The 21,803-nt window shown below is 41.9% G+C and overlaps 1 protein-coding gene across 1 annotated transcript in view; it reads left to right on the top strand.

Moving 5' to 3' along the window:
• The window catches only part of LOC147684140 (cytochrome P450 2J2-like), a 95,232-nt gene that overhangs the window by 61,339 nt on the left and 12,090 nt on the right, over positions 1-21,803 (top strand). Inside the window, exons 6-7 of the mRNA XM_086944530.1 lie at positions 5,885-6,026; positions 13,080-13,267. Coding sequence (XP_086800656.1) covers positions 5,885-6,026; positions 13,080-13,267 — 330 coding nt within the window. The remainder of the gene's footprint in view (positions 1-5,884; positions 6,027-13,079; positions 13,268-21,803) is intronic.

The raw sequence follows: 21,803 nt of genomic DNA, 5'->3' as shown, positions 1-21,803 counted from the left end.
AGTGACAGAGTCAATACGGGGTGTTGGGTGAGACCAGGATGGGAAGGGCATGAGTATTTGAACAACCAGTTCTAATTTCAAATGCAAGGATAGTGACAAATTATGCATGTGGTAACATTGATGGACATAGTTGAGGTATAATATACAGCCTTCTGGCTCACCAATAGTGTGTCCGAAGGGTAGTAGGTAGCCATAGGTTAATGCAATAGGGTTTCCAAGTGATAAAATATACCGGGGGCAAGTACTAACAGTTGCAATAAGCACAAGGATTATGGCACAGCATATGTAGATCAGATAAAATCGGTGTCACAGTATGAAATAAGAACAGTCTAGACCAACAAGTGGCATAGCAGTTTGGTATAGGACCATTGAAAAATGTAAGCCGGAACACATGATGGTGATCACAGTTATATTGAGCACAGTTAGTATTAAGCACAAGGCAGCACAAGTTGGCAATTGCGGTGCTATAGTCTTATCAGCATGATAAGATAAAAACTTGGATCAGAGTGACAAATGACCTTGTTATAGCAAATTCGTCCAGTCTTCCATGCGATTTAGTCCAGTATGGAGGCTATCCGTGCGCAGGATCCATTTCAGTTCCTCCTTGTTGTGGATACCACTGAGGTTAGAGTTACGAGGGGCTGTTGGATCACATTGATTACTTGCCACAGTAAGTCGTCCTCAGTGTGGCCTTGATTGGTGAAATGTTCAACAAGTGGTACATTAGGCGTTTGGCATCTAACGCGACTCCGGTGTTGACAAATTCTGATTCAGATTTTTTGCGTGCATTTCCCAATATAGATTAGGTTACAAGGGCATGTAATTGCATATATTACATTTTGAGTGTTACAGTTGGAAAAATTGGTTACGGTTACATCAATGTTTGCATGCACAAATTGCTTAGTGTCAGCTTTTAAGTGACAAACGCTGCAACCACCACATTTGCGGTGGCCCCGTGTAGGTGGGAGGCCCCACATCTCAGTAAGTGTCTGCGTGGTTTTCTTGGTGGTTCGAGCTGCCCTAACTAGATGATCTTGTATGCTCTTGCTCTTTTTAAAGTCAAACAATGGACGCTCTAATTTCAATTGCCTGCATTCAGTATTGGCCAGTGTTTTAATTTTAAATGTATTTATTGAGTTTTCCACACATAAGAAACCATTTAGAGGCAGGATTGAAACACAATATAGAATGATATGCATCCCATAGCTCATCTTGTGGCAGGAAATGTCATGTCGACATCATAAAATAGCACATAGAGAAAGCATATGCATAGCTGTGAGTGGAGTGCAACATGAATTGCTCTGTCCCTGTCGGAAACCAAAAACATTAACTCCCCCCCCCCATCCGATATCCCCTGCAACACATTGGTCTAGTCCCATTTCTACATCTATAGCGGTGCCAGCTAGTCGGTAGGTGGGATTGGTGGGTCCTTCCGAAGATCTGATAGTCATAACACTCTTAGGTATTTGGGCTGTGTGATCTCATTGAATTCTGATGAAACCAGTTTTAGGATGGACCCCAGATTTTCTGAAAGGAGCCGTAGAATTGTTCAGAGTAGCTGAGATATGCTCCATCCCCAGTATGTACCAAAGCTGATGTAGCCAACTTGTGTGTGTAGGAGAAGTGGAGGATCCCCAATGTAATAGCATGTTTGTCAATGCTGCATCTAGTGCCAGCCCCATCTGGCGTCCTCTCGTGCGTTTAAGTGGATAGGTAATGGGATTGGGAAGGCCTAAAACCACATAGACTGGAAGCCTCTGGTTCTGAGTATCGAATAGCTCATCTACCTGGTCTAGGATTGTGGTCCAATAGCTAGACAGCAGTGGGCACCCCCATAATATATGTAAAAGTGGTCCCTCGGTGTAGCATCCACGCCAACAAGTGGTGCTCCGTTCCGGGTTACCTCTATGTAAACACGCAGGCATAAGGTACCAATACGTAGCTATTTTCACAGCTGTTTTTATACTAGCTACATTCCAGGCCATATGCTTTGCCCTAATAAATCCCTTCCCAGTACTTCTGTGTGAGGTCCCCTCCTAGTTCTCTCCCCATCCCCTCTGGCTCGGCGTGGCATGCAACGAGGGGTTGTGTCTAACCTTGTCGTACAGTTTTGAGATCAGCCCCTTATCAGTGAATGTAGTAATGAGCCATTTCTTGTATTTAGTCAGTCAACGGCCCTCCTGTTCCTTCACCTCCAGTTGCAGTACCCAGTGCCGTAGTTGCCATGGTCAAGCTTCACCTGGGTGAATGATAGGACTCCAGAGAGGTCAAATAGATAATAATAATAATAATAATATTATTAATAATAATAATAATAATAAACAAATGTATAAAGTGCAGGGCTACACTAACTAGTGTTTCCCCGTGCATATGCCCCACAGAACGGCTGGGGGTGTCCCACTAAGCCTGGTAAGACTTGAATTTGCTGTTCCCGAACAGAGGAGTCAGAGGAAAAGGAGAAGTTGTAAATTTCTGCATTATTGCCACCCCATCCCAGACGGACATCACACACTTGGTGATGGGGACCCTATTAAACCCCATGGGGGTTGGGCCTTCCTCAAAAAGGGCACTTTCCAGAAAGGGATTCCGGCCAGGTCACATTCCTGAAAAAGCCACAGTTTTTTGGATTCTGGCCGTGCCCACTCTACTAAGTAACACAGTTGGGCCGCCTTATAATAGCTGAGGAGATCTGGTATCCCCAGTCCCCCCTGCTTGGGCCGCCCATATCCCAATGCTTTGCTCATCCGCTGGCATGCCCCGCCCAGATAAATTGGTTGATGTCCCGCTGCATCGAGGTGATCACTCCAGGGTGGTTACTGTCGGGATGGTCTGGAACAAATATAGTGCTTTAGGGAGAGGTGACATTTTGACCTCTGCTATTCTTCCGAGCAGGGAATGGGCCAATGGGTCTGTTAGAGCTGCTTTGAGAAAGTTCTCCAGCCCTGAGTTGTGGGCGTATAAGGAGCCTATCACAATTTGTTGGGATCCGAATTGTACAGTGTAGGCCAAAAGGCTCCCTTTCATCTCAGCTACTTTCTCTTTCGCCACCCCCTACAGCGATGGGATATAAGTATAGCCACCCCTGCTTTCTTTTCTATCCTGGAGGAGAAATATTGCTGGGGAAATGCTCTCGAGCGCATGCGGTGGTGATCCCTGGGGAGGAGGTACGTCTCCTGTAAGAGACATATGTCAGCCTCAGCATTTTCCAAATAGGATAATATTGCACGTCGTTTAACAGGTTATTAAGCCTTTAACGTTGAGTGTAATTATTTTCACTTCCTTAGTGACCATAACGTATGACAACAACATGATCTGGCGCAACTCTCAGTGTAGGCCCCCCTCTCTTGTGGAACCACCCTATCCCTCTGGCAAGTGGTGCTATTGAGGCCCCTGGATGGGTTTGTGGTACAGCGCACCTTGTACACCGGGACTTTCTGCGAGGAAAACATTATGAATACAGGACGCCCTACCCCCTACCGAACCCACAGACAAACGGCAAATACCTCCCTAAACAACCCAAGAGCCCACCCCAAGATTGTCCCATCTTCTCCCTCCCAAGACCCCCCTGTCCCACTCTAACCCCAACCAATAACCCTGTTGAGTCCCACGTTGTCCCAGGTTCAGTAACCTGTGCTGCAAGTCTGTAGTAGAATCAAAGTTTAAGGGCAACATGTGGCCTTGTGTCCCGACTTACCCACTCCCACCCGATGCCTTCACTCCACACCCGGCCCCTCACATGTCACCTGAATGACCATCAGAGAATCTCAAGCCCTGCCCTTGTCTCTAATCTGTTCGCTATTGGATCCATGAGTCATCGCGTGGGTAAGTTTCCTGTGAAAGCTTCTCCAGCACCGACTGTCATTCTAGTGCCATAGCCGTGTGGTCTGGTCGCAGTGCATGCTCTGCCCTCCGGTGACTGTTTGCCATTTCGTACCAGCATCTTCGCCCTGGCTAGATAACCATTCTGGCGGCTGCCATGGACCGTTAATGTCCAGAACTCTGCAGGTGTCTTGTAGAGAACGTAGTTGATGCAGTTTGCCTTGCCATTTAAAGATTAACCGGAATGGGTGGCCCCAAGAATACGGGATTCCCTGATTGCGGAGGTGCACTGTGGCCACTCAAAAGTCCTTGCACTTCTGGAAGGTTATTAGTGCTAATCCTCGGCCAGTGAAAATACATTTATTCACTGAATTAGAAATTGACTAAAATGTAGTGACACAGACAGTCTTGTTGTCACTGTTTCTTGTTTTGGGGTACAAAGAAGATCAGTAAACTCGAGATACAGTATAAAAATGCCTTAAGGATTTGAGAATTCAGGCTTGAGTTTTTCCAGACGATGAGCACGCTGTAGGTTGATAGGAGGTGAAATGGATATGTTCAACAATTCCAAGATGAATTTCTTCAAAAAGTCACCAAGATTAGGGTCCTCAATGTTCTCCAACCAGCTTTAAAGGTGTACTTTGTTGCAACGGTTTCTGTTTTCTAAATCCTCTGCGTTAAGTTTTAGTTTAATAATTTCTTGTTCAAGAATAGAAATCTGAAAAGAAGCATCTTGAACAGCTATTATGCATTGCTCCATTTCAACCAACCTATTTTATTTTCCCTAATGATCCATCTGTCTTCAATTTGTTATAGTTATGCATTAGTAGAGTTCAAGAAAGGCTGACGAGCTTAGAACTCATCCAGAATAGTATCCAAAATTGAATTGTTAAAAGAAGGGATAGGTGATGGAGAGTTCATTCCTTTTAGACTCTACACAGTGGAAACAGTTATAATGTATCACTGGCCATCTTGATATAAAGACAGTTGCTATGGTATATCCATTTGAAAGATTACCTTCTGTCCTTATATGGTTTAAAAAAAGATGGAAGAAATCAATGAGAAAATGGTATGAGACATGTAGTATCACAGTGAGCCAGAACAACAATCTTGAAGTCAGCCTACAGGGAATAACATCAATTAGGGAAAAGAAAAACAACAGGTATTTGGCCGAAAGAGTTTATCCTCAGTGAAATGGTGGCGTCAGAGTGACCATCGATGCCAAAGGGCATCCACATTCCACATGGTGTTGAAGTGAATTAAGAGAAACAAGCTATCCAATATGCAAAAAGCACTCCCCACACTTCTTTCACCTCACCACAGGCAAAAGAAAAAGACTCTCAACATTTACCACCTCCTCCAAGTAGGAGGCAAATGTTTGCAGATTTGGGCCAGGTAGACTCCCACTTGAAGGGGGACAAATATGTGTAATGGACCTGGTTCTCTATGATATTTCCTATTTTGTCGAAAATAATATGTAATGCCCAACAATTAACGAGAAGACACCGTCCGCAGTGTTAATTATGGCCCCATATCTCCCTGCTGAGATAACTGGGAACTTGTTATGGAGCCCTAAATCTGTTTGCACAATTTCTGGCAGCCTATAATATACTGTTTATAATACAATTTAGTTTTTATAGTCACAGCACTTTCTATCAGAGGCTGGGACCTAAGTACACATGCCACCTGCACCAAACAGGATTCAATACTGTGACTCTATGATTACATACAGACCTGGAGTAGCAGTAGAGCATTTAAAACGTACAAAGTAAATTTCTCAACATTAGTTTAACTTGAATGTAATTTTATTTTATACGCAGTTATCTGAAGGCAAAAGACCAACAAAATATTTACAGATTTTTTGTAACTGTTTTTAGAAGTGGATCTCATGCTTATGAACTGTAATTAAATGGTGTTACTTTCAATTTAGTACACATTCCAGGAAGTGTGCTTAACTTTCCATCCATCATTAAGCATGCTGAATAATCCAATGCTGCTTTATTACAATTATAGTGATATACAATGCATTCAACCTGCTTAACTTGCATTTTATCATCCCATCCAGGACACTGTTGATCCCACCTCTACTTTTGACCAGGACAACTTGGTCCGCCTTTTGCTTGAAATGTTTGAAGCTGGAACGGAGACCACAATAACTACTCTACAATGGGCACTGCTTTACATGATGACTCAACCAGACATCCAAGGTGAGGGACTCATAGTGGTCACGCTCTTATGCCTCTTGATGCTGAATGCCTAGATTACTTACCAGTAGTCCTCAGTAGACCCAATCTCCTACTTTTGAATTTGTGGTGTCAACCCAAACAGACCTTTGATTTATCCGAAAGCTGAATTCCTCATCCTGATGTGAGTATGCTCTCCTTGATGTCTAAGCGATCTGAAATAACACTTTGATGATTCTGTTTCCAGACTCAAACTATGGACATCTTGCCGTAAAACACCTAGTGAGTGAGCTAGTAGGAAGAGAAGATTCAGAGCAACAAGTATTACTGACAACATATCTAGACTCCTTCATCTCTCTTCTTTGTATTTGCTTACCACAAAGCTTAGACAATAGTACTGAAACACACTAAATAAAGTATGGGTGTTGTAATGAAACAGCTGTATTTTATCATGCCAGATACAATAACTTAAATGTTATTGAGACATCCTAGGGACCTACACCACACTGCAGCTGTCTGTTGATGCATATATTTGCAGCCCCTAATAAATATTGAAGGTCTGATGTCCATGTTGATGTTTGACAAATGTCTTGCTCGAGAAGCCCTCCAGATGTCACTGAAGTGTTTGTGGATATTGTATGTGTCATACTGAAGAAAGGATGTGCATCTTTTTGTGATGATCAATCCTCCACAGAGAGTGTTAAATCCTTCTTGGGACTTACTCTTACTTCTGAGGCTTTTAAAGTGTTTGCTTCTGTGGCACTGTACTGTATTCCCATTGATATATTGTCCAACATAGTTCTATTTCAATACCCACCTCTAAACAGTAGTCACACTATTGGGAGTTTCTTATTTGATCCCAAACCATCTAACTATTTTGCCAGTGATACTGATTGTTAAGCCAGATCCTTAATTTCTTTGTGAGACTTTTTTTCGAGTTCCATTTAGAGAAGAAGTGGTTTCTTGGAACATTTTGTGTGGATTTAGCAACAAAAGAAATGTTTTAAAGAACTTTAAGGACAAAATGCTTTGTTTGGTACCTACCGAAACCTGAGCTTTATTTCAGGTTTGACATACAGTACTCTGCCCGTTATGGTGACAGAGGACATAACCTCATACCTCCTGACAGACGTCTGTCTCTCAAACATGAAATGACCAGCAGACGAGCGGGCATCTCTGTATCATAAAGGGAACTGCTGTCACAGATGCACCCTTCAAGTAAAACAAAATGGTGGAGGACTACCATCAGATTTGATGACGTTCAAACAAAGTTTTAATACATTTTGTTTCAGAAATAAACTCCCAAATTGCAAGTTTGTTTAAAAAAATACAATTAATGATCCCCACACTCTGGGAGCTTTTGCGTAGGTTGTGTTTTACTTCTGTCCCTCACCACCAGGATTTTCCTGGCAGTGACAGACATAAAAAAATACATTACACTATCCACCCTAAATAGGGTGAATGGAAGTATTCCATCAATGGAGCCAACAAAAGCTCAGTTGATGGAAAATTTAAGGTTCCTATGAATCTCTAACTGAGGGGGGTCGACTGATGGTTTGTAGGACAGGGTACTCTGTCACATTTGAAAAAGACTACTCTGTCCACAAAAGTCTAAATAAAGCCCCTTGCCTGGAAACATATCCAAATGTAAGGGCACACCCAATAGTGGACTAATATCAATCAATCAATCAGTGGTTTATAAAGCGCTCTACTCACCCGTGAGGGTCTCAAGGCGCTGGGGGAGGGGAAGGGGGAGCAGCTCTGAGGCAGTTGAAGAGCCAGGTCTTGAGGTTCCTCCTGAACGAGTGGAGGGTTGGAGAGCATCTGATGTTGACCGGGATCATGTTCCAGGTTTTGGCCACGATGTGGGAGAAAGCTGTCCCTCCTGTTCTTCTTCTGCGGATGCAGGAGACTTCCGTCAGGGCAAGGTCAGCGGAGCGGAGGTTTCTCTTGGGTACGTGGAAACATACTCGGTTGTTGAGGTATTTGGGTCCAATGTTATTGAGGGATTTGTAGGCATTGGTGAGGAGTTTGTAGGTGATCCTCTTCGAGACGGGGAGCCAGTGAAGGCTTCGGAGGTGTTGGGTCATATGTTCCTGGTGCGGTGTTCCTAGGACGAGTCAGGCAGCAGCGTTCTGGATGTTCTGGAGCTTGCTTAGAAGAGTTTTGTTGATTCCGGCCTAGAGGGCGTTGCTGTAGTCAAGTCTTCTGGTGATGAGTGCGTGGGTGACGGTCTTCAGTCGGGGGGGATCCATTTGAAAGTCTTGCAGAGGATGCAGAGACGGTTGAAACTGGTGGAGGAGATGGCGTTGATCTGGCGGTTCATGGAAAGAGAAAAGTCGAGGATAATGCAGAGTTTACGAGCCAGGTAAGTCGGGGTGGGTGGGCTCCCAAGGGTGGAAGGCCACCCGGTGTCCCAGGCGGAGGTGCAGGGTCCGAGGATGAGGACCTCGGTCTTCTCGAAGTTGAGCTTTAGGCAGCTGTCCTTCATCCAAGCTGCTACTCTTCTCATTCCTTCCTGGAAGCTGAGTCTGGTGATTTCTGGGTTCTTGGTGAGGGAGAGGATGAGTTGGATGTCGTCAGCGTAGGATACGATGCTAAGCCTGTGCTATCTGACGATGGCGGCGATGGGGGCCATGTAGATGTTTAAGAGTGTTGGGCTTAGTGAAGATCCCTGGGGTACTCCGCAGACGATGACAGTGGGGGCAGAGAGGAAAGGGGGGAGTCTGATCCTCTGGGTTCTGCCAGAGAGGAAGGATTGGATCCAGTCAAAGGCGGATCCTTGAATATGACTGTTGAGCAGCACCTGCACTGCACTGCTCTCGATTAACCCTGCTTCTGGAGGCCTACTCCTTCACAATACAGACCAATAATTTGACATCTGAGAGAAAGTGCCTCATGGGATAGCTATTTCAGAGCAGGAAATCAAGACTCTATCTCACATTGTAGCCACAGCATTGCTCATCTCTCTCATGCTGGATTGTTGCAAAACTTGCAGGAAAATTAACTCCCTAAATATCAACCTAATGGTCTGGGAAGATAGCATAAACACACAAAGCAGTGCTGTGCTTCCTGGACGCAAATACATCTTTTATTGTGCCCTCAAACCGCCAACATATGCCCTTGAACATATGCCTGAGAGAGGGACATCTCGAGATGTGGGAAAAAATGCTTCTTAGTGGCCCTGACCAGGAATGTGCCAGACTTCAGTGAAATCAAAGTGACTCATGCCAGTGAAAGATCTGTGCAGTTAATAGTGCCAATGTTTGGGACCTCACCCCACCTTGCCAATTTCTATATAGGCTTCTTCTGCAGCGTTGCCTTTCCAAATCAACACACCTTGCCCAACAGTGTGCTACACAAAGTGTCATAAGAATGAGAGGCTAGCGTCATGTTTGCACCATGCAAAGTGATATAAGCCCCTAAGTGAGATTTATGTAGCCACGCAAAGCTATTTTGCATGGCTTTCAATGGCTTCATAAATCTGGAGTTGCGTCTCCTTACTTTGCTCAAGGGATACATTCCATGGGCATTGCGATAGGTATTCCTAAACAATTTCCACGTTTTTTGACGCATTCCCAAATTTACCAAATTACCAAGCCTGGAGGCGTAATGAGTTGAAATATCTTTATTTCTCCTTGTTTTTGCCTTGTTCTATGTGCGCTGCAATCTGTAGCACACATAGAAAGAGGAAAACAACTCTATGGATTGTTTTTGTGCAGGAAGGTGCCCCTTCCTGCATAAAAGCAATCCTGCCTACAACTCAGGCACCCTTGCACCATGGTGCAAGGATGCCTGCGTTGGCACTAGACTATCAAAGCGGCACCAGCGCAGGGGGAAAGGACAGGAATGTGCCATATTGCTTAAATACTGTGCATTCTTGCCATTTTTCTCTGGTGCAGCACTGCATCAGAATCTCGTACATATGCCTAAAAAATGTACTGGCAAAACATGATGACTGTGAGTGCACACTTACTGAAGAATCCCGTTTCACTGGTTATCTGAACTACTACATCCTATGAGATCTTCAAGAAAAACAACAAAGAATTTGAACAAACACTTATCAGTTTGAGCAAATTCTCATTTGAAACAAGAATAACCTAGAAGAACCCTTCTGAAAGTGTTCACATTTGTTTGCATCTCACAGAGGAACACGATTAGCTCATCTGTGTTCAGGAACCGTTTATGTGTGTTTTCATCACTATATTCACGTATTTTTATTCTATACTTCCTGATATATTGTTCGCTCATTGTAAGGAAATGCCTCTTTCTGCATGATCACCCCAGGATTTTGACTGATGCTGCTGATTTTCTGACTCTGAGAGTGCACTGAGTCCTGCCAAACAGGCCTCAGGGCCTGTGCTCTGACCCTTAACAGAGTATGTCTAATTGGCTCACCCACAATTAGCATGTCATCTTACTTATACGTCGCTAGTATATGGTACCAGCGGTACCCAGGCCTTGTAAGTGAGTGTCCCTCGTGTGACGAAGCAAGACTGAAAGACTGCCATTGCTGGCTGGCAGGACAGTTTCAGAACTGGTAGCTCGACTTTGCCATTTAAACTAAAGACAAAGTCCACACCCTCCATTTTGATGTATATAAGTCACCACTAAGGTAGACTTATCGAGGGCTAAGCCAGGTACTGTATATCAAAAGGTAGGACATGTATTTTTATTTGCCCTAATAGTAACAACCCTATATTGTTGTTTTTATTGTGGGAAGTCTCGTAGCACTATTGGTGAATACAGGATAAGACGCTGACGAATCATCTGTGCCAACTTCTCAATGGGACTACTAAAATTGGTACTTCAAGGTATCAAATGATTCATTGCATTAAACCTGACTTGATGCCCACGTCACATTTATTGTAAAAGCCAACTTTAGAATGTTTCCACTCCATTCCCCAAGTTTTGCAGTGGCCATTTATGGATGCTGGCTACAAGACAGCCTTCTGTCAACCGCAGAATATATGCGAACTCAGAGGAAAAAACATAATAGAGGACTGCGGCAGGAAGAGGTCTTTCCTCTACCTTACAAGAAGCCACACAGGATGTGAGCAGAACTGGCAAGCTTCAAAGGGGAAGCTGCCTTTGAAGGGCAATTGGTGAAAGTTACAAGAGAAGGGTTGTTTGTTTGTTCCAATCAATATGTTTGGATCAGGAACAGAGAGTGGTAAATCATTGCCAAACCAGCATTCTGTGGGCATATGGGGCCCGATTCACAGAACTAACTTAAGACAGACTTAAGTTAGGATTTTGTCTTAAGACAAACTTAAGACAAAATCCTAACTTCTGTGAATACCAAAAGTTGTAAGTTTAGGATTTTGTCTTAAGTTAGTTCTGTGAATCAGGCCCATAGCCCCCAGGTAGCCACACCTCAAGCGTGGACTACCAGGCTCCAAACATCAAGAGAAGAGTTCTGCTTTTTTGGGGGTGGGTAGAATAGTGCATCTAGGGATTGCCATATGCCAGCCATACTTTGCAGAACGTTGTTATCAGGCAGGGGACATGTTAGTTCATAGGCCAGCAGCCACTGCATCCTCCTACGGCATATCCTGGGTATAAATATGAAACCCCTGCCACTCATCCCTTCAATCAAGTCAGGAGAGAGGACTGAAGAAGGCTTGCCCTGCTGCTCCCTGGACCGGGCAAAGGGGGGCTGCACCAAAGACTGGCCTGCACCTCTGGTCCTCGGACAAGAAAAAAGAGAACTGTACCTTTAGTTCCCTGCTCATCCTCAAGCCCCAGGCAGACGAAGTGACTCCAGGAGTCAGTTGGCTGACCTGCTATTCCAGCTGCATGGCAACAAAAATAAACATGACTGCTTTGGAGAGTTGGTAGCCACAATCACTTGCAACCTGTTGATCATCGAAGTGCAGCCTAAGAGACCAAGTCCTTACACTCAAAAATGTCACCATGTCTGCTGGAAATGGGAGAGTTATCGCAGTTCAGTGTGGTCATCCAAGATGGACACCAGCCTCACCCAAAGGGAACCGCTGTTTTCATTGGATGGTTTTTTGCTGGACTGCATTCAGATTTCAAAGGACAATGACCCCTGTGGTCAAAGTCACCCACCGTCATCGTGGACTAGGAGTAGTCCCAGGAAAACCCTTGTCAAAGCCTATAATTAGGCTGGCAACTACTTTGGCTGAGAGGTACCGGTCTTACCAAGCCTCACTGGCCCCCGTGACTTGTTCCCTCTTGTAGTTGATCGCCCCAAAGGGGGCCGGAGTACCTGAACTCAAGTTTATAAAGATTTTCCAAAAATTTCAATTATCCAAGTAAATGTAAACCATAGTGGCGACCAATGCTTGTTTGCGTTTTGAGTCAAATGCTGTCATTTATATGCCTGGCACCGTCAGGTGGATTTTTCTCATTTTGGTGAATAAAATGCCTAAAAATAACAGCAATTTTCAAAAATTGGTGTCTGATTTTCTTAGTGTCGTGTTTCTTTCTTATTAAATTGTTTTGGGACTTCTAAGTGTTTTGTGCTTGTTCCTGGGACAATGTGTGATGGCTCAAGGCCACAGTTACCCAGGGCTGAGCTACAGTTTTGCTAACAAGCTTGACTGGCCTCAAGATGTGTGGGTGAGTTTATTGCACGGTGGGGCTGGACAACCACACCATGTAATACACTGCTTTCCTCACACTCTTGTATTGAAACTATTCCTTTTTTAAAACCTAAATAAAGTGCTCTCTGACCCACGGCCCTATCTGCACTATATAAAACTATAAATAAATAAATAAATAAAGATTTGGAGACATTGGCAAATGTTTAAAATTCTGATAAACAGTTAATTTCACCTTCCTATAGCCATACATTTTCTTAAGAACATTTATGTCATTACACCTAGTAAAAGCATAGAACGCTATAATAAGTAGTGTGAATCATTAAGGGAAAGGATGGGTACAGCATGCTGCTCTAGAGCCAACTGGATACATCATTAGAACCTCTATGAGTTTTTTTGTCTGACCTATCATGAATTATCCTAAAGTGCTACGCTTGAGTTTGGGCTCAAATTAAAGAAATAATTATAATTAGTTTCCAGACAGTCAAGTATATTTGTCTGTCCGCAGAGAAAGTCCAGAAGGAATTGGATGCTGTCCTTGGAGAGATGGAGACAATTCAATATGAGGACCGGAAGAGGCTTCCATACACCAATGCTGTGATTCATGAGATTCAGCGCCTAAGCAATATTCAATCAGTTGGTGCCAGTAGGCAGGTTATAAAGGACACTACTTTGGAAGGATTCCACCTGAAGAAGGTACAAGCAAACTGCTATTTTGAATTACAGTTCTTAATTCTGCAGGGGTTAACTGTGATGCTGGCTGAGCAGCTGCCCTAATTCTCCAATCACACAATTAATTCTACTCTCTAAATTCAGTCCTTTACAGTTTTGACTGCTCTTGGTGTGTGAGGAGATTTGTGGGGCATGCCTGAGTCTTCTGAGATTTCAAAATGTGACTAATTATAGGATTGAAAGAATCGAGACACTGGTTGTGAGCAACCTGAACATGGACAGTATGGCTCCAAACCCAGAAGAATATCAGGCATGTATCACTTGGACACAGGAAGTTGGGACATTTCTCTTGTTTGATGGTATGTAAACAACTGATCATAGTACATCTCATTATCCTAACTCTGTGGCCATACAGCTAGAGCTGCCGACCTTGAAACCGGTGAACAAGGTTCAAGTCCTTCATGGATTCAACATCAACATGGGCACTCCAACATGTTAACTCAGCATTTCAGGATGTTTTATTGACATGGATGAGGCTGATATTTGAAAACTCAGAAAATATGTCCTGATTTGAAAGTTTTTGTGTGTTAGTTGTTCATAACACTGTGATGGGGCTGCACTAGAACACTGGGGAATCAATAGGCAGGACAGGCTTTTTCTACTCTTGTTGGAACTACATGTTTCACTCAGCATAGCAAACTTCTTTCTGGCATGAATGAGGATGATATCTGTGAATTTATAGGAATGTGTCCTCATTTTAACTTACTAGTGCACTAATCATACGTTCTCTGACAAAATGAATGCGCTCACTTCGTTCATTTCTGAAAAAATGGTTTCAGCTGTACAGCTCTGCTTCCATTAGGATGTCATACAAGTGCCATGCTTTGCCATCATTACAGAAGAGGAAAAAGGGGAGGGTGGGTAACCCAGTATACCCTTGCGGGCTTGGCCAGATTAAGTAAATTTAGAAGAATGCCAGCAAGGGATTTTGTTTATAGATAAATTATTGCAAAAGACAGACCGTTTTTGAATACCCTTGTACGTCTGTGTCAACTTAATTGATAGCTGAAATCTATACTACTATTATAAAGAGAGAACACAAACCTTTGAGCCAGGTAAACTACAAAAGTAATGCACCAATCACTACACCCAATACACCATTTGAAAGGGGAGACATAGCTGAAGGACATAGGCTATAAATGTGTACACCATATATATTAAAAATACAAAAAAGCCAAAAGTGTAAAAGTAGTCCCTTGGGGGCGTGCTCATGTGTAAGAACGTGGCCGTGGGCGTCTCAAACCAAATATGTGGCCGGACACAGGGACATGGCAACTGCAAAGAGGGCAAGCTTACATGGAAAACATAGAGCGCTCCTTACATTGAACATATACAGCGCCCCTTACATTGCACCCTTAGATCGCAAATGCGCTTTCACTCAATTTCAAAACCGAACTGAGAACGAGATCAAAAATGCACTTTCACCGGATTTTCTAGGATTGGTAAACACATTAAGGAATAAATTAGGCATTTTGAAAGTAGCGCTGAAATTACCGAAAATACGTCTTCATGTACCGCTGACCAGTGTTTAAATTGCCGACTTATGTAGCGTGAACCCATATTTTCATTCCCCTGAATTACACTCGAAGGCAAAAGCAGGAGTGCCTTCCACAATGACGTCAGGGGGCAGGGTTCATAACATTGTACACCAATCACAGCACTGCACACACGACTTTGGAAAAGATAAATACGTTCTCTCAAACCATTGGGCAGACACGTCATAAAGGGGGCAGGAAGTAAACAAGGCTCCATTTCTTCAGCGCGAGCACTGATTTATGCGTGTTTACAGAGCGAAAACACAAAGCCGTTCTGACATAGCGCGGACCCGAATTTAAAGAGCATTTGTTGGAAACATATTTCAACACCATATGCATTTTCCACATAGCGCGCAAATGTAGAAAAGCCGTGTAAGCCGTCTTTATGTAGTGCAGACACAATAGCTGTCAATTAAAGCCAAAGGCAACGCGCAAATGTAAAAAAGCCGTATAAGCTGCCAATTAAAGCCAAAGGCGTATATAGAAAACGCCGAGATTACACGAGGCCGTCAGACCACATCACAAGGCACAACAAAAAACGATACTCGGGCATGGTGGCACTTGAGGAAGCAACAACAAACAAAATGTTAGAGGTAGCATAATATGTCTTCTAAGGGGAAAGTGTTGTGGATAATTCAAAAGGCACACTCAGGCACAACTACAACAAAAACAATACTGTGTCTTACAAGGGAAAAGTGGTGTGGCCAAATTACAAAAAGGTACTACACACAAGTACAAGGAAAATTCAAAAGGCACACTCAGGCACAACTACAACAAAAAACAATACTGTGTGTTACAAGGGAAAAGTGGTGTGGAAAATTATAAACAGGTACTACACACAAGTATAAGGATAAATCAAAAGGCACACTCAGGCACAACTACAACAAAAAACAATACTGTGTGTTACAAGGGAAAAGTGGTGTGGGAAAATTACCAACAGGTACTACACACAAGTACAAGGATAACTAAACCATAAAAAGCACATTACATGTGAACAGATTACAAAAGCACACCTTACCATACATGAGGCAAAAGTGACATTTGTGAGCACCAAAAATACATTAGGTAGCAAAAACTGCCAGGACTAAACAGTGACAAGTGTGCAGGTTAAAAAAAACATAAGGAGCACATTACACTTGAACAGATTACAAAAGCACACGTTAAAAAACATTAGGGAAAAGTGACAATTGTGAAGAAAAAAAACCATGAAGTAGCAAAAACTGCCAGGAGGAAACAGTGACAAGTGTGCAGGTTACAATAAACATAAGGAGCACATTACACGTCAACAGATTACAAAAGCAGACGTTAAGATACATGAGGGAAAAGTGACAATTGAGACCAAAAAAAATACATGAGGTAGCCAAAAGTGCCAGGAAGAAACAGTGACAAGTGTGCAGGTTACAAGAAACATAAGGACCACATTACATGTGAACAGATTACAAAAGCAGACCTTACGAAAGAAGAGGGGAATGTGAAAATTGAGAACAAAAAAAATACATGAGGTAGCAAATACTGCCAAAAGTAAACGGTGACAAGTGTGCATGTTACAATAAACATAAGGAGCACATTAAACGTGAACAGATTACAAAAGCAGACATTAAGATACATGAGAGAAAAGTGAGAATTGTGAGACAAAAATATACATGAGGTAGCAAAAATGCTAGGAGGAAACAGTGACAAGTTTACAGGTTACAACAAACATAAGGAGCACATTACACCTAAACAGATTACGAAAGAACAGCTTAAGATACATGAGTGAAAAGGGACAATTGTGACCAAAAAAAATGCATAAGGTTGGAAAAACTGCCAAAAACAAACAGTGACAAGTGTGCAGCTTACAAGAAACATAAGGAGCACATTAGACGTGAACAGATTACAAAAGCAGACGTTAACATACATGAGTGAAAAATAACAATTGTGAACAAAAAATATACATAAGGTAGCAAAAACTGCCAGGAGTAAACCTTGACAAGTGTGCAGGTTACAATCAACATAAAGTGCACATTACACGTGAACACATTACAAAAGCAGACGTTAAGATACATGAGGGAAAAGTGACAATTGTGAACAAAAAATATACTTGAGGTAGCAAAAAGTGCCAGGAGTAAACAGTGACAAGTGTGCATGTTACAATAAACATAAGGAGCACATTACACATGAACAGATTACAAACGAAGACGTTAAGCTACATGAGGGAAAAGTGACAAATTGAGACCAAAAAAAATACATGAGGTAGCAAAAACTGCCAGGAAGAAACAGTGACAAGTGTGCAGGTTACAAGAAACATAAGGACCACATTACATGTGAACAGATTACAAAAGCAGACCTTACGAAAGAAGAGGGGAATGTGAAAATTGAGAACAAAAAAAATACATGAGGTAGCAAAAACTGCCAGGAGTAAACCGTGTCAAGTGTGCATGTTACAATAAACATAAGGAGCACATTACACATCAACAGATTACAAAAGCAGACGTTTAGATACATGAGGGAAAAGTGACAATTGTGACAAAAAAATATACATGAGGTAGCAAAAAGTGCCAGGAGGAAACAGTGACAAGTGTGCAGGTTACAACAAACATAAGGAGCACAGTACACGTGAACAAATTACAAAAGCAAACGTTAAGATAGATGAGGGAAAAGTGACAATTGTGAACAAAAAATATACATGAGGTAGGAAAAACTGCCAAAAAGAAACAGTGACCAGTGTTCAGCTTACAAGAAACATAAGGAGCACATTAGACGTGAACAGATTACAAAACCAGACGTTAAGATACATAGGTGAAAAATAACAATTGTGAACAAAAAATATACTTAAGGTACCAAAAACTGACCGGAGGAAACAGTGACAAGTGTGCAGGTTACAGGAAACATAAGGAGCACATTACACAAGAACAGATTACAAAACCAGACGTTAAGATACATGAGGGAAAAGTGACAAGTGTGACATTACTACGCTAACACATTTAGGGAAAGCAACAGTGAACATCAACGTAACTACATTACTCTCTCTTTTGTAATTATTTAAAACACATACATTTCAATATGGTGAAGAGGAAAACACATCTTTCACGGACTACATACAAAAAACGTGCAAACACAAACAAGCGCATAAGACTTACACAAACAAATAATAAGGAAACATTACATAACATTGATGCACCATCAACCTCATATCTTTCACAAACAACAAATACAACACATTCACAACAGCATCATAAACGTACTCCACAGCCAACGACCTCTAAGACCACACACACTAACAACAATAACAACACCAACAAAGACAACACTGACACATTCATTCCTAATCAAACACTGGAGACACACAACGTACAAAAACAACAAAGTTTCACAACTCAAACTATGCAATCACAGCAAGAAGAACATACAGTACAACACCCACACACTCTCAGATCAGCATTCAACTATAGCCCACTTCATGACTACAGCAACAATCCACATGTACAAATTGGACTCATGAACAATATCTGTACTCACTGCAATGCACTTAAATGGAAGGCAGAGCCTAAAGGCCTTTGCTGCTCATCAGGAAAAGTAATTCTTAACAACATTGAAGATCCACCGCCACTCATTAGACAACTACTGGATGGCACTCACACACTTTCTAATCATTTCTTAACAAACACACGCCGTTATAATACTCTATTCCAAATGACATCCTTTGGTGCAAATGAAGTTAGGGAAGGAAATTTCATGCCGACATTTAAAATACATGGACAGTTATACCACTTGATTGGAAGTATGCTGCCAATGGAAGGGAAAGCACCACAGTTCCTACAAATATATTTCCTATCTCAACAGCAACAAATAGACACCCGCTCACACATGGTGCCAAATTTGAACACAGACCTTATACAACTACTACAAGACACATTGCACCATCATAACACATACATTCGTTCACTAAAGTACAACTATGAAATGAATTCACAAGAGGAAGATTTGTGCATTATTATACACGCTGATAAATGGCCAACAAATACACATGCAGGAAGATATAATGCACCACCTACCGATGAAGTTGCCGTTCTTTTAGTCAACGAGGAGAAGGGACCACGCGACATTGTATTACATACCCGAGAGGGAGTATTACGCAAAGTATCTGAATTACATAGATCCTATGATCCTTTACAATACCCCATCCTATTCCCTTAAGGTGAAGATGGTTATTGTCTCAATATACCACAAAGAAACTCTGCAAACAAACAAAGCTGTTACATGCATGCAGTACTATGCCTATACTCTTATGGTTAGAAATACAACTTTCAATACCTTGCATTGGTTCCGCAATCTCTTCAATCAATACATTGTAGATATGATGGCCAAAATGATCACAGAAAGACTAGACTTTATCAGGCACAATCAAAAACAGCTACGTGCAGACAACTACATCAATTTAAAAGATGCTGTCAATCAAGATCACAACGTACAAGCTCAAGACATTGGACAGCACATTATTTTACCAGCTACTTTCACTGGATCACCAAGGTACATGCACGAAAAAACACAAGATGCTATGACATACGTCAGGCACTACGGCAGACCAGACTTATTCATTACTTTCACATGCAATCCAGACTGGCAAGAAATTAAAGATCAACTCTTCCCAAAACAAAAACCATGCGATAGACATGACATAGTTGCACGGGTCTTCAATTTAAAAGTTAAAACATTAATGAAACTATTAACACAACAGGGTATCTTTGGATCTGCTAAAGCTTACGTATTTACTATTGAATGGCAAAAGAGAGGACTACCTCATGTACACATACTATTATGGCTTGAACCAAAAATTAATGCAGATGACGTTGATCTCATTATCTCCGCAGAGCTGCCTGATCATATTAACGATCCAAAACTATTTCTTATTGTCAAGAAAAACATGATACACGGTCCTTGTGGTGAACACAACATTCTTTCACCATGTATGAAAAACTGGATTTGCACCAATAAATACCCGCGCCCTCTCATTAATGAGACAGAAACTGGGGTTAACGGCTACCCCATTTATCGTAGAAGGAACACCGAACATGGTGGACATACTATCACAATGATGGTTAGAGGACAGGAAGTCACTGTCAATAATTAGTGGGTTGTTCCATATTCCCCACTACTATGTCGCACTTTCAATGCTCACATTAATATTGAATACTGCCAATCTGTTAAAGCTATTAAATATATTTGCAAATATATTAACAAAGGCTCGGATCAAGCAACTGCTGCTATTGAAAACAAACACAATGAAATAGACACATATCCAAATGGACGGTATATTAGCACTTCTGAAGCAGTGTGGCGCATTCTAGAGTTTCACATTCATGAACGCCATCCCACTGTCACACATCTAGCTGTGCATCTTGAAAATGGTCAAAGAGTCTATTTCAATGACAAGAACATTGTACATGTAGCACAGAACCCAACGCACACAACGCTTACTGCCTTCTTCCAATTGTGTGCCACCAACAATTTTGCAAAAACATTGCTATACCAAGAAGTACCACAATACTATACATGGTCAAAATCAAGTTTTCAACGACGAAAACGTGGACAGCAAGTATTAGGACACCTTGGTGTAAAAAAAGACTCAGCTCTTGATAGAATGTACACTATTCACCCAAACCAATCGGAGTGTTTCCACTTACGCATTCTTTTACAACATGTTCGCGGACCTACAGGCTTTGAAACTCTTTTAACGGTTAACGGACAACTAATGCCTACCTATCAAGCAGCGTGTAAAGAACTTGGACTCATTGAAGACGACCAACATTGGAAACATACATTAGGTGATGCTGCACTTTCACATTCCCCATCTAAGTTACGTGAATTATTTGTTACTATTCTGCTGTTTTGTAACCCATCTGATCCTCTTACTTTATGGGAACAATACAAAGAAGATCTGTGTGAAGATATACTACACAATAGGCGTCAAGAAACAAATGATGAATCAATACCAATGAGTAATGACATATTTAACGAGGGTCTCATACTAATTGAAGACTCGCTGTATGTACTAAGTGAAAAAACTTTAAAAGATTTCAAACTGCCGCAAACAAAAAGAACTATACATACACCGTACAACCATACTGGTTTTGACAACTCGACAGAGAACCTACTGCAATATGTTGCACAACATTTGCCAAACTTAGTGCCCGATCAAACAATAGCATACAACACCATTGTTGAAAGTGTGCAAACAAAAGATGGAAAAGTATTCTTCTTAGACGCACCAGGAGGGACTGGGAAAACTTACTTAATCAACCTAATACTTGCAAAAATACGCTCATTAGGACTATTGGCTCTGGCAGTTGCATCTTCTGGAATAGCTGCCACTTTGCTAACTGGAGGTAAAACAGCACACTCCACATTTAAACTACCTTCAACTGTTTCCATTGAAAATGAATCCACTTGCTCAGTACGCAAAAACGGACCCTTAGGCACCCTGTTTCAAAAAGTGTCTCTTATTATGTGGGACGAATATACTATGACACACCTCGCACATATAGACGCCGTACACAGAACTCTACAAGACATTAGGAATTGTCCTACAATCATGGGTGGGGTCACTTTTGTCTTTGCAGGTGACTTCCGTCAGACTCTTCCTGTTGTCCCAAGAGGAACACGTGCTGATATACTAAAAGCATGCTTAAAAGCATCACACCTATGGGACTCCGTACAAACTCTTACCTTACGCACTAACATGAGAACACATTTAGGAGGTGGAGATAATCTCTTTGCTGATCTTCTACTACAAGTTGGTAATGGAGATTTACACAACACAAATGATACCATTAATATTGAAAATTTAGGGACGGCTGTCTCGAACTTACAGGAACTCATACAACATGTATACCCAGACGTTCACAATATTATTAACAAAGACTACCAATGGATTTGTCAAAGAGCTATAGTTGCACCCAGAAACACAAGTGTCAACCACATCAATG

The sequence above is a fragment of the Lissotriton vulgaris genome, chromosome 11, assembly GCF_964263255.1.
Source record: "Lissotriton vulgaris chromosome 11, aLisVul1.2, whole genome shotgun sequence".
Lineage (NCBI taxonomy): Eukaryota > Metazoa > Chordata > Amphibia > Caudata > Salamandridae > Lissotriton > Lissotriton vulgaris.
Note: the sequence above shows the minus strand (reverse complement) of the source record. Positions and strands in the feature narration are given on the sequence as shown.